This window comes from Bos indicus, chromosome 1 (assembly GCF_029378745.1).
Source record: "Bos indicus isolate NIAB-ARS_2022 breed Sahiwal x Tharparkar chromosome 1, NIAB-ARS_B.indTharparkar_mat_pri_1.0, whole genome shotgun sequence".
Lineage (NCBI taxonomy): Eukaryota > Metazoa > Chordata > Mammalia > Artiodactyla > Bovidae > Bos > Bos indicus.
This window is the reverse complement of record NC_091760.1, coordinates 112,752,833-112,770,767: the sequence shown is the minus strand read 5'-3', so window position 1 is coordinate 112,770,767 and position 17,935 is coordinate 112,752,833. Positions and strand designations below refer to the sequence as shown.

The window sequence follows — 17,935 nt, the reverse complement described above, 5'->3', positions numbered from 1 at the left end:
AGAGGTAAAGAATTGGCCTGTCAATTCAGGAGACACAGGAGATGTGTATTTAATCCCTGGGTCGAGAAGATTCCCTGGAGAAGAAAATGGAAACCCACTCCAATAGTCTTACTGAGAGAATCCCATGGATAGAGGAGCCTGGCAGGCTGTAGTCCATGAGGTTGCAAAGAGATAGACAAGACTGAACATACATGCACACTGACTTGACATAAACCAATCTCTACCTAGACAACAACAAACAATAAAACTTTGGATACTTATTTGCAAAGATGATTCATACTACCCAGATCTCTGGTCTGGTTATAAAACACATCTTTATCAGCTTGCTTGGGAAAAAAAATATCTGTTTCACTCTTCTATCATACTATGCACCAGACATGAAAAAGAAACAATAAGTTGAGTGGTTTTGTCAGATATCAGTCCAATTAATTACAATATGATTGACAATTACTGAGCCTTTAGGTTCCCATCATTCTTCAAGTTCTTCTACAAGCGATCACTAGTTCATATACCATCTATCCCAAGGGCATGCATGCATGCCTGCTATGTTGCTTCAGTTGTTCCAACTCTTTGTGACCCTATGGACTGTAGCCTGCCAGACTCCTCTGTGCATGGGATGGATTCTCCAGGCAAGCATACTGGAGTGGGTTGCCATGCCCGGATCTTCCTGACCCAGGGACCAAACCTGTATCTCTTACACCACTAGCATGGGCTCGCGTGTTCTTTACCACTAGTGCCACCTGGGAAGCCCCTAGGGCAGAGGAATTCTAACCATTTTTTCCAAAGCTGGGTATTGAGTCAGGTTACTCTTTCCTAGACTAAGATGATTAATCTGAAGGCACTAATGTTTTCACTCCCTGGGCTATGACCTTTCCCTAAAAGATAAAATTCCAGTGATAACTGTTAAGCAAAATTATCTCAGGCAGTGAGTTTCAAATGCTTCTCAGTAGCTAAATTTCTTACTTTGACATCAATGAAAACTCAGATATGGTTTGAAAATGTAACATGGAGCTTTGCCCTCCACTTGACCTTGGATTTGCTTTTTCTCCAGGTGATGCATCACAAAACCTTGCTGTCTGCTTTGACTCTATTCTGTTCCTATGACCTGACATGTTTATACACCATGCCCCTTTTCTTCTCAAAAGTTTTCTTGTCACTAACTGGCCATAAAATTACAAAGATTGATGAGTTGTTGCTGTTGCTGCTGTTATTGTTGTAAAACCTCTTTGGATTCCTGGATTACAGTCACCACTAAAATGTCCACTGCTTTATTTTTTCACTTTTCTCTTAAGTGAATTTTATATAGATATAGTTTTTATAAAGTCTTCTAAAGGATTATTTTTGCATCATATATAAGTCCCAAGACTGTGAAGCAAAGTCCCTAAACTTCAAAGTTTTTAAATCATCACTTTCTGGAGACATTTACCAGGCAGCCCCCAGGGAGACTTTCAGAGCTCCCACATCACTGTCACTTGAAGCTGTTTTCAGTGGATACACAGTGAAGAATGGAAGGAAAGTGAATACCTCTGTCATAGAAAAAGAAGAAAAAGAAAAGGGGGAGGGAAAGAGGAGGAAAGAAAGTACACTATTGAGCATCTCACACCAAGCAAAGCTATTCAGAGTGTTTTAAATACATGAAGATATGGTCTGCATGTACGCTAAGTCTCTTCAGTCACATCAGACTCTTTGCAACTCCACGGGATCCCACCAGCCTCCTCTGTTCATGGGATTCTCCAGGCAAGAATACTGGAGTGGGTTGCTATGCCCTCCTCCAGTGGATCTTCCTGACCCGGGAATTAAACCCACATCTCTTACGTCTCCTACATTGGCATGTGGGTTCTTTACCACTCACGCCAGCTGGGAAACCCAAACATACAGTCTAATGGGATACAAAAGTAAAAGCAATAGATATGTGCAGCAGCATAAATAAGGTCTAAGTTATTTGCTGTAAGAGTACAATGCTGACTACAGCTCTACTAGGCTTAAATACACAGACTTCAAGATGAAATTGACTATAGCAGAAATAATATACAACATAACCAGTCATCTCCAGGCTCAAAAGATTTCCTGGGTTCAAGTTCTAATACCCAAGGAGATTTCTTGGGTTCAAGTTCAACTTCTTGATACAAGTTCTGATACAGTCTAACTGCATGACTAGAGCTCGTTACTTAACCTCTCTGAATCTCTCTTCATCTTTAAATGGACATAATAATCACCCTAATTGAGAAGGCTGTCCTAAGGAGTAAGTGAGCTAACATGTGCAAAATGCTTAGAACAGTACCTGGCATGTGATTCAGAGCCCTTGGTCAAGAATTTAAGTTATGCTGAGCTGGTAACCAGCTATGAGACTTTGGACAAGTCCACCTTCATAAGTCTCATAACACACACCTAGATACACCTATCTTTCATGAGAATCAAACAAAATAATGTATAAGACAGTATTTTTACAATTATAATATACAAGCTATTTTATAGTTGCATCAAAATGATTTTGGATTGATACCCACTGAATTGCTAATAGTGGTTGGCTACCTCTGAGGAAGGGAGTAGAATTGGAGACAGGTGAAGGGAATCTAAGCTTTTTACTTTCTTCTGTATTGCTTGAAATGTTTGAGGAAAGAGGTCACTTTTTACATATGTATCTTTTAGTGATAGTCTTCTTCATATGTTATTGTTAGTGAGAACTAGGTAAGCATTGAAAACCCTTGACATATAGGTATTTTAGTTTTACTTCTAAGCATGAGTATCTCCATACAGTGATTTACAATGTGAAAACCCTCAACTTACTCTCTGTATCTGCAGATATGGAGAAGGGTTTAAAGTTCTATGTCCCTTTGCTTCTTGAAGGAGACTCATGTTGAGACAAAATTGAAAAGCTGGAAGAAAGTAGTTGAATAAAATATAGGTTCTGGGAAAGGGGGTGAGGTATGTTAGGGCCAACAGTTGTTCTTTTCTGGAACAGAATGTACAAAATGGGCTTAGAGCAGGCAGCCCAGATATAGCTGATCAAGAACCTTTAAGTTCTGTGATACAAGATGGCCTTATACCAAGGGACTTAGAAATCTAAGAACTTGACTACATTGCATAGAATGAGACCAAAATAATAGAAAACAGAAAGGAAGTTAGAGAAAGGGGATAAGGGTGATCTTGCTATAGAATTTAACTGTGGAGTTCAAGAAGCATGAAAATAGTGTTGCCCAGAATAAACAAATGTAGGTTGATGATTTCCTTCTTCTGAAATTTGGTGCATCTCACAGTATAGTTGGAAAAAAACTGTAATTTGGTGATCATACAGCATAGTTGAAAAGCAATTTTGAATCAAAGGACATAGGTTCAAGTTCTGGTTATATCAATATTAACTATATAATCATGAACAAGTCTCAATATCTCTGCACTCCTGTTTCCACAGCATGGAGATGATGACATCTACTTCAGGGAGTTGCTGGGTGCAATAAATAAGAATGTGTGTAAGAAATAATAAGGAAAATTGTGATATTAATAATAACTAAAATAATCCTTTGTACTAATTGGACATTTAGTAAGTACTAGAGGCTCTGGTGGCTCAGTCCTTAAAGAATCCACCTGCAATGTGAGAGACCTGGGTTCGATCCCTGGTTGGGAAGATACCCTGAAAGAGGGCATAGCAACCCACTCTAGTGTTCTTGCCTGAGAATCCCCATGGACAGAGGAGCCTGGTGGGCTGCAATCCATGGGGTCATAAAGAGTTGGCCACGACTGAGTTGGACATGACATGACTAATCACTAGATGCTCTGCTAAGAGCTTCATATACTTGTATCTCATGAGGCTGTTGGATTAAAGGTAATGTTTAGACATTCATTCATTTATTCATTCCATTCCTTTGACATATATCTACTGGACATTTTCTAGTTATACCCAATGAATCCTACATTGTCACATATCCTATATTTAAAAAGTTTAGTACCTAGTGAAAGGTTGCTGCTACAAGTAGTGTGCCAGGATTAGTGACTTCCAGAGGACTTCGATCTGGGGCCAGAGACCAGGCTTGACCACTTGCAACATTTTGTGTAACAGAATTTTATTAAAGTATAAGAAAGATAGAGAAAGCCTCTGACATCAGAAGGGGGCAGAAAGAATTTTGCTATTTTTTAGCAAGGTGTTTTATGTCTGTTCATGAGCTGCTAAACAGATAAGAGAGACACCTCAAGGCTGAGGGAGTTTCACCAGGCTCCTCTCCACAATATGCATTTTTGAGATAGAAAGGCATGAGGTATGTCATCTCCAGCCATAAAACAATTGACAAGAATACTGGTTTGTTGAGTCATTATCATCCCAAGGCTTGAGAAAAGAAAAAAAGTTAGTTTTAGGTGGAACCACTTTGGAGAAAGGCGGTTTCCAAAACAAATACATAGTTTGATTAACACAGCTTAAGAAAAATATTTCCATAGGAAAAACGAATTGGTTAGTTCAAGGCAGAGCCAGGTGTTGTCAACACAGAATTAAAAGAAGTCTCTCTTAATTTTGTATAAAGAAGGGAAGAAAAACATCTGCCACTTGCAGTTTATTTCCTCCTGCAGCTTGGGGACCTCTGGCCTTCCTACCTGTTACCCTCTCACTAGTAAGGGTTCCATTCCCACTATTTGATTAAGGATGCAAAAGGAAAAAGTTCTCACTTAGAAAGAACAAAGAAGCTTAGGGGTGGGTGGATGGGTGTGTGTGTGTGTGTATTTGAAGGTGTGGGCGGTCAGAGAAAACTCTTACCAAGATGGTAATGTCTAAAAATACTGAATTTTAAGTAATGTGTGTGTGTGTATTTGAAGGTGTGGGTGGTCAGAAAAAACTCTTACCAAGATGGTAATGTCTAAAAATACTGAATTTTAAATAATGTGTTTCAAACTGTGGGTCAAGCCACTGATTTTGAAATCATTTTGGTGAGTTGAAAATAGTATTTTTTTAAATTGGAGGATAATTGCTTTACAGTGCTGTGTTGGTTTCTGCCATACAACATGAATCAGCCAGAAGTATGCATGTGTTCCCTCCGTCTTTACCTCCCTTCCACAGCACGTCCTCATCCCACCACTCTAGGTTGTCACAGAGCACTAGGTTGAGTTCCTATTTATACAGCAGCTTCCCACTAGCTATCTGCTTACGTGTGGTAATATATGTGGCATAGGCAGCACTGTTGGAGAACTCCACAAACAGCAACTTACCCATAGACCACAACTATGAGAGCTGGGATGGGAGAGATGGGGAGAAGTGGGAAGCCATCCATAGTGCCTGGGAAAAACAGGAGAAGTGGTGACTAGAGGGAGCAGACATTTATGTACCCTCCTGGGTTCCTCATCAGGAGAGAGGCAACAACCAGGGAAGTTTGAACTCCCAATACTAAAGGCGATCCCATTACTTTACATAGGCTACTGAAACCAGAAGTGAAGTGTTGGTTACATATTACCTGAGTATAGGAAAAGTGAGTGGATATTAAATAAAAAGACAAGAGCAGAAAGGGGAAAAAGAAAGATGAATCTGGTTGCTTGCTTAAAAAGGTGTTTACAGTCTGACTCCAGAGCAATCTGTCCATTGATTGTCAACAGGTTCAAAATCAAGTTTCTACCTTTAGAAAGATAAATGAGGAATACTCTCAATGTCTACAATATGCTGATGAGCTTAGCATGTTTGTTAGACTAAAGAACTGTATTTTCTAAATCAAAATGCACCCTATCCTGAGTATACCTTCACAAGGTGTAGCTGAGAGAAAATGGGGCTTTGAGCACATAAATATGCAAACCACTGAGAAGCCTATTTCCATTTACTTTTCACTTCTGGACCAATTGTACAGGATGAGTAACTTACAAAAACTCAAATGATTTCTCCATGACGCTGTTTCATTCAACATCAAGATTCCAATCAATGTCCTATTTCTTTTAATATTCATAGGCATAGACCCCTAAAATTTAGAACTTTGACAGATATATATTTGTGTTGTTTGGAATTTTGAATTTATAAGAGCATATATGCCCGGCCCAAGAAAATGACTGAAAATAAACTTAAATCTAGAATAATAACCAAAGTGTTAAACTCTGGACTATTTCTGACCTTCTGAAAAAATCCACAACTCTGGGCCCACTCCAGATTCACGATGATTTATAAGAAATTGCATACCCATCTCACTCATCACAAACCAAGAAATCACTTTCAAATAAGAGTGGAACGAAAGTAAAATATTCATCCCTCTCAATCTTTGGGAAATAACCAACTCAAAATAGTATTCTTCAGCTTTTGGTGTCCTTTCTTTTCCTATAAAGGAATATTAAGCTAGTGCATATTTTAAGCGGAATTCCTCTGTTTGTCAAAAAAGAAAAGAAAGGAAAAATGAGAGATCATGTCTGAGAAATAATAGTAGCAAAAATAAAGGGTAGCAAATAAAACACTAAAAGTAGGAGATAAATGAATTTTCTCTTTTCATTTTCTGAGGAAATTAATTACAAGATTTACAGGTGGATATTAGAGCAATCTCTGCATATCTGCAAGGGATTGATTCCAGGACCCCTGCAGATACCTAAGTTCACAGATGTTCAAGTCCCCTGTACAAAATGGCATCGTATTTGCATATAACTTATGCACACCCTCCTGTGTACTCTACTTTTTATGTATCTAATTTTATTTAATTTTTATTTTATATTGGGGTATAGATGATTTAAAATGTATTAGTTTTAGGTGTATAGCACAGAGGTTCAGTTATATGTATATCCATTGATTTTCAGATTCTTTTCCCATATAGGTTATTGCAGAATATTGAGTAAAGTTCCCTGTGCTATACAGTAGATCCTTGTTGGTTATCTATTTTATAGTAGTGTATATATTAATCCAAAACTCTTAATTTATTCACCCCCATACCTTCCCCTTTGGTAACCATAAGTTTGTTTTTGAAGTTTGTGAGTCTATTTCTGCTTTGTAAATAAGTTCATTTACCCTGTTTTTAAATTCCAATATAAGCTATGCTAAGTCACTTCAGTCGTGTCTGACTATGCGACCCCATAGATGGCAGCCCAACAGGCTCCCCCGTCCCTGGGATTCTCCAGGCAAGAATACTGGAGTGGGTTGCCATTTCCTTCTCCAATGCATGAAAGTGAAAAGTGAAAGTGAAGTCCCTGAGTCGTGTCCGACTACTAGAGACCCCATGGACTGCAGCCTACCAGGCTCCTCCATCCGTGGGATTTTCCAGGCAAGAGTACTGGAGTGGGTTGCCATTGCCTTCTCCGAATATAAGCTATATCATATGTCTTTCTCTGTCTGATTTCACTTAGTATGATCATTTCTAGATCCACACATGTTGGTGCAAATGTCATTATTTCCTCCTCCTTTATGGCTGAGTAGTATTCCACTGTATATATGTACACACCTTCTTTATACATTCATCTGTCTTTGGACATTTCATTTGCTTCCGTGTCTTGGCTATTGTAAATAGTGCTACAGTGAGCACTGGGGTACAGGTATCTTTTAGAATTATGGTTTTCTCCAGATAACTGCCCAGGAATGGTATTGCTAAATCATATGGCAATTCTATTTTTGGTTCTTTAAGGAACCTCTACTGTTTTTCATAGTGGGGTTACCAATTTATATTCCCACCAATGGTGTAGGAGGGTTCCCTTTTCTCCACACTCTCTCCAGCAGTTATTGTTTGTAAATGTTTTGATAATGGTCATTCTGACCAGTGTGAAGTGATAGTAATATCTCATTGTGGTTTTGATTTGCATTTCTCTATTATTAGTGATGTTGAGCATCTTTTCATGTGCCTCTTGGCCATCTGTATGTCTTCTTTGGAGAAATGTCTATTTAGATCTTCTGCCTATTTTTTTAAACTTTTTATTTTGTATTGGGGAGAAGACTCTTGAGAGTCCCTTGGACTGCAAGGAGATCCAACCAGTCCATCCTAAAGGAAATCAGTTCTGAATGTTCATTGGAAGGACTGATGCTGAAGCTGAAACCCCAATACTTTGGCCACCTGATGCAAAGAACAGACTCATTGGAAAAGCCCCCAGTGCTGGGAAAGATTCAAGGTGAGAGGAGAAGGGGACAAGAGAGGGTAAGATGGTTGGGTGGCATCACTGATGTGATGGATATTAGTTTGAGTAGGCTCTAGGAGTTGGTGATGGACAGGGAACCCTGGTGTGCTGCAGTCCATGGGGTTGCAAAGAGTCAAACAAGACTGAGGAACTGAACTGAACTGACTGACAGCCAATAAACAATGTTGTGATAGTTTCAGGTGAACAACGAAGGGACTCAGCCATACATATACACGCATCCATTCTCCCCCCAAACTCCCCTCCCATCCAGGCTGCCACATAACACCGAGCAGAGTTCCATGTGGTATACAGTAGGTCCTTGTTGGTCATTCATTTTAAGTATAGCTGTGTGTACATGTCCATCCCAAACTCCCTAATGGTTCCTTCTCCCCATCCTTCCTCTAGCAACCATAAGCTCATTCTTGAAGTTTGTGAGTCTGTTTCTGTTTTGTAAATAAATTCATTTGTATCATTTCTTTTTAGATTCCACATATAAGGGATGTCATATGATATTTTCCATTCTCTGACTTACGTCACTCAGTGTGATACTCTCTAGGTCCATCCATGCTTCTGTCCATTTTTAATTGGGTTTTATTTTTTATATTGAGCTATCTAAGCTATTTGTATATTTTGGAGATTAATGCTTTGTCAACCTCTTCATTTGTAAATATTTTCTCCCATTTTTCATTTGGTCCATTGTTTCCTTTGCTGTGCAAAAGCTTTTAAGTTTAATTAGATCCCATTTGTTTTTGTTCTTATTTTCATTACTCCTGGAGGTAGATACAAAAAGATATCACTGTGATTTAGGTCAGAGTGTTCTGTCTACATTATCCTCTCAGAGTCTTATAGTATCCAGTCTTACATTTAAATGTTTAATCCACTTTAAATAATTTCTAGACTACTTATAATACCAAACACAAAATAAATCCAATGCAAATAGTTGTAAATACAATGTAAATCTATGTAAGTTGTTACTGGCATGTAGCAAATTCAATTTGAGGAACTTTCTGGAATTGTTTTTTTCAAATGCTTTGTTTTGCAGTTGGTTGTATCCACAATGCAGAACTTGTGGGCACAGAAGGCCGACTGCTACAGGTCTTGTGCACAGGGACCTCGCCTGTAGCCTTCTGTTCTCTAGGGAATCGCCTCAGCTCTACCAGGTTTGGTTGCTCAGGATGAGTTTCCTTAGATATTTCAGAACTCGTTGGAATTTCTTTCTTTTCCTAGACATAGTGAGTAATAAAAAGCTTTAAGAGGTTCTTATGTTTTATGTCCTAATACAGGGTATAGAGAAATTAACATTTTTAGCTCTGACATCAATACATACCTTGAGAGGGAGGGGCACAGAGTGAGGGCTGTGATGATATAAGGTGGGAAGTTATGCAACCAAAATGATACACAGTTAACTCAGAGTCTTCTTCTCAAATAATTACATCTGCACTTATGTAAGCTGAAGATTTTGTAAACTTAAAGCATTTAAGATTCTATGCCTTGTGAAATCTGTATGCTGCCACCTACCTAATCCTACTGTTCACAGATCACTAATCACTTCTTTGAGAATTCCAATCCAGCTTACACTGCTCCAAAGACATCTAGAAAGTTCAAAGTTAGAACATTAACATTGTGCATTCAAGAATATTGTAAGGGAAAAATAATTACCCATTTATTAGTTGCATGACACATTTATTAGTTGTGTATTTTGATACTTTGTGCTATGACTTGGAGAAATGAGAAATGTATTCATTCATAAAGGGCTCAAATTTAACAAAAAATTCACATGTATGAAAATATGAGTGAACAAATAATAAGTCATTAATACTTCATGTAATTAAAAAGTATGATGTCATATAAGCTCATACAAAGTGCTGATTTTCTGTTGTAGCAATAAACAGGAACATGATTGAGGTTTACCAATATAAGCTGTCATTGATCAGGGTCTTATGTACCAGAGAAGTAATGCCTACATAGACTCACACATATATATGATAGGTATGTTTCTAAACTTCTGTGATGACAAAAATCACCTGGGGAATTTATTTCTTAATAGGCCTTCTCTTGACCTACTGAGATGAACTCTCCAGAGCAGAAGTTTGAGAATCTGTCTTTTTAATAAATGATTCAATTGTTTAAGTTCAGGCAGGCTTAGCAAACATTGCAGTCTTCACAACAATTCCATGAAAACATTCTTCTTCTTCTTTTATAGTTGAGAAAACTAAGGTTAGAAAGATTAATTAACTCCTCAAAGGACTCCTAAACTAGAATACAACAATCTGACTTTCAGAACTTTTGTTCTTTTCACCGCACTAAAATTTCTTTGTTCTCTGAGCAAATGATCTGGTTGGATATGAAAACATAGCATTAAAATAATTATAGAAAAATTCATTTCTACTACTGCTTGAAAACAACATTACAATCTGTTTTAAAGTGTTAAAGAATATTGAGCTCTTAAAGTAAGAAAGACTTTGTTCAAGGTGGAAAGTTAAGATGTGTGGGAATGCTGAAGCTTTTGTGTTTCAGGGAAAAGTTGGACACACATTTGAACAAGAAACGAGATATCCTGTAGCTTCAAAAAACTAAGGAAAAGGCCCAGCATGTAGGGAGGAAAAATACTCCAGACTAAAGAAAAGAAAGTTGTTCTGACAAAGTACATAGGTTACCTCAATCTTGTTTTCTAACTTTCTAATCTAATGTCAGAACTCTGTGGTATAGAGGTATAAAAATGCCAGAAACCTGACAAGTCATGCAGGAATGGTATCAGCAGAAAGAAGCAGAGAAAAACGCAGTCTCTAGGAAGAAAGCTAAAATATGAGACGACGTCTTTAACCCAGGTGAAAGCAGAGCCCAGTTGTAAAGAAGCCTAAAGCCTTCAGAAGGTTGGTGACAGCCCACAGGCTGCTTCACCTAGCAAGTCTTTTAATGGATTTCAGGAAATCCATTGAAATGGCATCTACAGTTTTGTTTGAATGTATGTGTTCTGAGAAAGCTATGGCTTTCATGGGTTTCTCATTAAAGTCTATCATACAGAAAGAGGTCAAGGGAATAGAACAGCTATATTTTTAATTAATTCAAACAATGTGAAGAAGGGGGCAAATGGTAGATGGTTTTGAAACCCCTACAAACCTCTGTCAGGGAAGTCTAGAGGATTCAGGTCAGCAGTGTCCTGGTGAATGTTTAAAAACTGGCTGTCCAGTGGGGGAAAGCCCTGATTTATAGTACTTGTTGATTTCTGTGGCCAATTTAAAGCTGCCAATGAGACGGAGACTAACTTAGAAAATTCCTGAAAATTTAACAATCAGCTTTCACAAGACTACAGGAGCCAGATCCAGTGGTCCTCTGATTCAGGATGAGTTCAATCTTCTCAAGTCATGAGAAAACTAAAATTAGGTCAAGTGGTTCATGAGCATAGTTGAGCCTAATTTTATATACATTTTCTGTTAGCATTTTTAAAATACTGCTTTAAACAGATTTTTTAAAAAGCTTTTTTGAAATGTTTAATCAAGTCTATAAGATAAAAATTACTGAACAAAGCCAAAGCTTTCCCTAATTTTTTTGGTAAGAGATTTTTCTTTTCTATAGAAAAATTAGTTGACTAGAAGCACAGAAGGCAATGGCACCCCACTCCAGTGCTCTTGCCTGGAGGACCCCATGGACGGAGGAGCCTGGTAGGCTGCAGTCCATGGGGTCCCGAAGAGTCGGACACGACTGAGCGACTTCACTTTCGCTTTTCACTTCCATGCATTGGAGAAGGAGATGGCAACCCACTCCAGTGTTCTTGCCTGGAGAATCCCAGGGACGGGGGAGCCTGGTGGGCTGCCGTCTATGGGGTCGCACAGAGTCGGACACGACTGAAGCGACTTAGCAGTAGCAGCAGCAGAAAAGGATGCTGTAGTTAACGAGGAAGAAACGGGCACTGATCCCATTCGTGAGGGCTCCACATTCATGCTCTAACCACCTCCCAAACTTCACCCTCACTGCCAAATATCATCAACTTTAGGGGTTAGGTTTTCAACTTAAGAATCTTGAGGGGACACAGTCAAACCATAGCACTTCTACAGCAGTGGTTTTCAAACTATGGGTTTTGGACCAGGACCATCAGCATTACCTGAAAACTTGTTAGAAATGAAGTTATGAAGTTCTCATCCATTTGTGGCTCCTCTGTTCCGGTATTTTTAATACATGCAGGTATGTGTGCATGTTGGTATAGCCCCTCCTTTCTTACACAAAAGAGAACATAGATTGTTCTGTACCTGTTTGGGGTTTTTGTTTTTTCCAGAGATGACATCATATCACTGTATAGAGACCCCCTTCATTCATTCCTTTTCCTACTGGAGTGGGTTGCCATTCTCCTCTCTAAGGGATCTTGCTGACCCAGGGATCGAACCCAGGACTCCCACATTGCAGGCAGATTCTTTACAATCTGAGCCACCAGAGCAGAGAAGCCCTTTACAGATGCTTAAGTGCCACAGTATGTGGATTGACTACAGTTTATTCAGTTGGTCTTCTATTAATAGATATTTGGCTTTTTCCAGGGTTTTGCTCTAATAGATTATGCTATAATGAATAGACTTGTGCATATATGGTTTTGTATTTTTACCAGTGTATCTGAGGAAACATCAGTATTCCTAGAAGAGGAATAGCTGGGTCAAAAGTTAAATGCATATGGTAATTCTGGTACTGTGATTGCTAAATACTCCCAAAAGTATTGTATCATTTTGGATTTCTAAAAACAGTATAGAAGAGTACTTATTTCCCCACAGCCTTACCAGTATATACTGTCAAATATCTTCATATTTCCCATCTGACAGGTGAATAATGCCTCTTCCGTTCAGAGTTAATTACAGTTCTCTTATTATGTAATAAGAGTTTTAAGGGACAAGTTTACATTTACATTTTGTTTTCTATGAACTATGTCTCTTATTTCTGGCTCACTTTTTTATGTTTAATTTACCAAATGTTTTCCTATTGGTTATGCATTTTAAGTCATAGTTAGGAACATTTTTCTTACTCTCAAGTGATAAAGAAATTCATCTATATTTTCCTATAGTTATTTGTACCCAGAATTTTAAAATATGTTTCTGATGAGATTCTTAGGTTCAAAGCAACAGTTTACAAATGCAAGTTTATAAACTGATGTCAACCATTGCAGTCATTTACATGAGAAACATTTAATAATCTGTCATTTCATGCTTTTCTTAATTCTTCTAAATGATGTCAGTCTGAAGTCTTCTGGCCTGCATGATAAAATGTTCTATTAGTAAAACAAGTAACATTATTCCTGGAGTAATGTATACTCTTAATGAATAAACATTCAATTATTGAAAACTTTACCTTTCTAAGAGAAGACAACATAAACCATTACGATGCATCCCACAATCCAGCCAATTAAGAGAAGAATAGGGACCACATAGCGAGATAATGTAGCCTCTGCTGAAAAACAAGAGAAATCAGATTAGAATGGTCATGTTGGTATTAAATCTTCTGAATCAAGAGGATAAGAGGAAATTTGATATAATATCAAGGGGAAAAAAATACACTCTCTAATGATACCCATACATGATTATTATTTTCTTTTCTACAAAGGGTGCTTGTGACTCAGCTGGGTATTTGAAAGAGAAGGGTGTGTGTGAAAGCCACCTGGTGGCTCAGCTGGTAAAGAATCTGCCTGCAACGCAGGAGAGTCGGGTTCAACCCCTGGGTTGGGAAGATCCCCTAGGGAAGGGAAAGGCCACCCACTCCAGTGTTCTGGCCTGGAGAATCCCATGGACAGAGGACTGTGTTCAAACCACATGCCTTCCTTTTACAGTTAGGTGACCTTGGGCAATCCTGAGCTTGAACTTCCCGGTTTGTAAAATACAGAGAGTGAAACTCATGATATCCACCTCCAGGAATTGTTCTAAGAATCAAATGACATTGAGTAAGTGCCAAGACTTTGTAAACTCTAACCACCATGTGTGTGTTTGCTGTATACAGAACACATTCCTGCATTTGTTCAACAACACAGAGACCAGCTGTTTACATAGAAACACTGGAAAGTGAGGTAATTACTACTAAATAATCATAAAGTAGGGAAGGTGTTGAAAACTGTTCTTAGATTTGATAGCTGACTTTATCATAGGAAAAGAAAGCATTACACTTTACGTAATCATGTAATCATTCCTGAACAGAGCAAAGAGATTCTATTTTGTCAACTGGTTCAGTATAGCAACCAACACTGATCCAACACACACATAGAAGACAAAAGTATAATAACTCCTCTTTATTATATTTTTATATTTATATGTATATTATATATTTATAAGTTTCCTACTTATACCCTTACCTGTAAAAAGGCAACTTATAAAACTATTTTTTCACTGCATCTCAATCTTATTTCAGACACCTCACAAAATAGTTCAAAACACAGAAAGACATCATTATAGAATAATGCCCTGTGTTAAAGGCTCAGATATATTCTTAACTGAAAGCACAATTAGATTTTATGCAATTAGTTAACAAAGAAAATGCATATTCTTAGCAACTGCATTCCTATTACAATTTCTATCACTCTAAAAATAAAGTTTTTTTAATGCTGTTAAAATCATCAAGAAATGAGACACTTCTAAAATTTGGAGACATAATAGCAAATCTCCTGAAATTAATATGAATTTTAATAGCTTGCTGCCACTGCTGCTAAGTTGCTTCAGTCATGTCCGACTCTGTGCGACCCCATAGACGGCAGTCCACCAGGCTCCCCCGTCCCTGGGATTCTCCAGGCAAGAACACTGGAGTGGGTTTCCAAAATTGTTGGAGTGTCTCAACTCTCACAAGTTCAACAGCTTTACTTAACTTCTCCATCACACTGTGACCTTGAACAAAGCATTAACCACAACAATGTGAAAAATTTTTTTCTCTTTACCTGCCATGTGGCATTGCCTTAAGGATAAAGGGAACATTATGAGATGCTCTTTACTCTCATTTGGATAAAAGCCTTTTTATGAATTAAGGTACCATTACACTGGAGGTCACAATAATTTTTTTGAACTGTTTCTATATTGATTTAGTATTTTTCCTGATTTCCAGGAACTTAGAATTAATACCAATATTTTAACTGAGCATTTGTATTTTATACAAGCATATTTTAATACAATTCTAAAATGTACATAATACTACTACTTTTAGCACTTTATAGTATCTCATTATTTATTATTCCGTGAAAAAAAAAAAAAACAAACATTGATTGTGCTTTTAAATACTCAAAGCATACCTGCATTTGTCTTCTGTTAACACTAGTACTTTAAGTTTTATTATAATCTGTAGCATTGGTTCGAAATAGGAATATATAGGAACATAACATTTGCATATATCACTTACATCAATAGTACAAATAAGCACAAAATCTCTTTTTAAACATGAAGAATAATTTCAAAATACTTCTCTCTGATCCTGAGCATGCCCAAGCAGGTAGACTTATACATATTAAGAACACTGTGCTCTGGGATAAGACTATCCAGGTTTAAAAGCTGGTGCCCCCACGCTCTTGCATATGATTACAAGCAAGTTACTAAATTTTGTTATGCCTCAGTTTCCTTATCTGTAAAATGGAAATGGTGATATCTCATGAGATTGTTGTCAGCATTAAAAGCATTAATTTCCATAGACATTTAAAGCTTTCTTGGACGCAGTATATATATTTAGCCCATCTTATCAATTATTTTTCTTAGATATAAAAAACATTTAAAAACCAGAAGAAAAGAAATTCAGATGTGAAGCATCTTAGAAATGACTAAGCCTATTTTATTTATTTTTGACAGTCAAAAAACACAGAAAGGTAGAAGGATTTCCCCAAATTCACATGGCCATTGAGTAGCACATCCAACACAAAATTAAAATATCCTTAATTCTAGCCCAGTGCACCACCGTACTTCAAATTCAAATCCAGTACAACGCTGGAGAATAACCTGCTTCTAACTCAATTTTCAAAACAAGCATGAGCAAATTAAACTCTTTTGTTTCTTTGAACCTTTCAAAGTTACTCACTTAATGTATAGATGCGGTCCATAAATTGCATATCTAATGCATTTTTGCAGTCACACTAACATAATGTGATTAATGCTCCTTTAGAAGAGATACCTTGCTCTTCAGAATAACAGGGAAACAGAAAATAAACCTGGGAGCCTGGAATGTTTTTTGCCAAGAGAGTTGGGTGCCTTAAATCTTACCTTTTTCAGCCATTCTTCCTGTTGTTGGGTGGGCTGGTCAGGGCCACTCTTACCTCTTTGTTATTGTTATCCAGTGTCTCTTTGAACTTTAAATAGATACGTGAAGAGTGTGGCAGCTGCCTGACTCCTGGCTGCCAACTGTCTGGGTGATGTAAGGCACTGAAAAGCAGAACTCCTCTGTCTTTTTCTTTATCCTATTATGAAGGAAACAAGGGACTATAGGATCTAAAGTTAAGCTGAATAATTCTAACTCAGAGATATGCAGATTTTTTTACTCACTCAATGCCTCAGACAACATGAAGGAACTCTTCAGGGAAGTGGGTGTACAGAGGAAAGATGACATTTCAATTAGACAAGTCCTATTAAAGAAGAAGGGTGGTATGATGGAGAGAAAGGACTTTGAAGTTGGAGAGACCTAGATTCAAATTACAATTGCTATTTCTGTAATAAATGAAAGTAGCTTAATTGAGCATCAGCTTCTTTAGTTTTAAAATGAAGATACTAATACCTACCCAAGGAAGTGTCAAAAAGATGAAAAAGCTATATGAAATTTAGACAATTCTTTATTACATTACAGAATGCAAAAGATAAAATAAATGGTGCCCCTTCTATGAACCAATCTAAAAACAGAAAATTGTAAATATAAATGTCCTAGAAATGAAAACAATAAAAAATTGTGGTATTGCCTAGACTTTTCAGAGAGCAGTTATAATCTTGTTTTTATTAGCAATGTATAAAAATGGGACATTACATTTTTCAAGTCCAACCTCGTTTATGTAACATGACCTAGACTATGCCCTAGATTCTCATTGGAGTAACTTTTAGGTCTGGATGGAAAAGTTTTGCAAAATGACCTTTAACTGACTTTGAAAAAATCCAGCACAAGACTGAGTGTCCTCCTCTAAAGACAGACTTACCTGATCTGATCCACCTTCAGAGTTCCAAGAGTAATGTTTCTTGCAAACGACCACATCTTATCACTCATCAAAATCCACCAATGGTTCTCCATCTCCTAGAGAATAAAAAGCAGGTTTCTTGTTAAGATCCCTAAAAAATCTCACCCCTCTAATTTCCCATTTGCAATGATGCTTCAGCCACACTGAACTTGCTATTGTATGAATCCAGAATGCTACCACCCACACAGGCAAGGATAACCTATGAATTTCTACCTACAGATTAGAGTGTGCAGCCAAAAAATCTGATAAGGTTACTGCATGTTTAATATCACTTAAGCCAAGCTGTCATCTCTCTCCAATTTAATATTGAAAGAATGACTGGCTTTACCAGATAAGAAGAGAGGTTATGTAACAAAATGCCTGGTACAGTCAGGAGGTGTTTTCCCAATATTAAATAGCTATATATTGAACAAAACTTAATTGAGGGCAAGATAGATAGAAAAAGAAGAAAAGCATAATGTTCAATCTCATTAAAAGCTGAACACTTTAAACAAATAGGCTCAAATGAACACTTATAAAAAAAAAAAAAGATATTCAAAAGAAACAGTAAAGTACCATCCAAAGAACAAACAAAGATACATATGTATTAGGGTAAAATAATCTGCCTGAAATGGATAAAAATAGAATGTATGAAAGTGTATACATTAAAAATAGTTATTTCCATGTCACATGTCTTAAACTCTTTTCTAATGTGGTATATTAACATTATTACACAAATTTTGATTCTGAGGGTGGATT

The 17,935-nt window shown here is 37.3% G+C and overlaps 1 protein-coding gene across 1 annotated transcript; it reads right to left on the bottom strand.

Annotated features, from left to right (window-relative positions):
• Positions 1–13,189: 13,189 nt before the first annotated feature.
• Positions 13,190–17,240, bottom strand: STRIT1 (small transmembrane regulator of ion transport 1). Its single transcript, XM_070792802.1, has 5 exons — positions 17,159–17,240; positions 16,521–16,600; positions 16,242–16,435; positions 13,372–13,470; positions 13,190–13,274 (listed from the first exon to the last, which is right to left on the bottom strand). The coding sequence occupies exons 3-4, from the start codon at positions 16,252–16,254 to the stop codon at positions 13,376–13,378; spliced, it is 108 nt and encodes a 35-aa protein (XP_070648903.1). The 5' UTR covers positions 16,255–16,435; positions 16,521–16,600; positions 17,159–17,240; the 3' UTR covers positions 13,190–13,274; positions 13,372–13,375.
• Between the last annotated feature and the right edge of the window lie 695 nt (positions 17,241–17,935).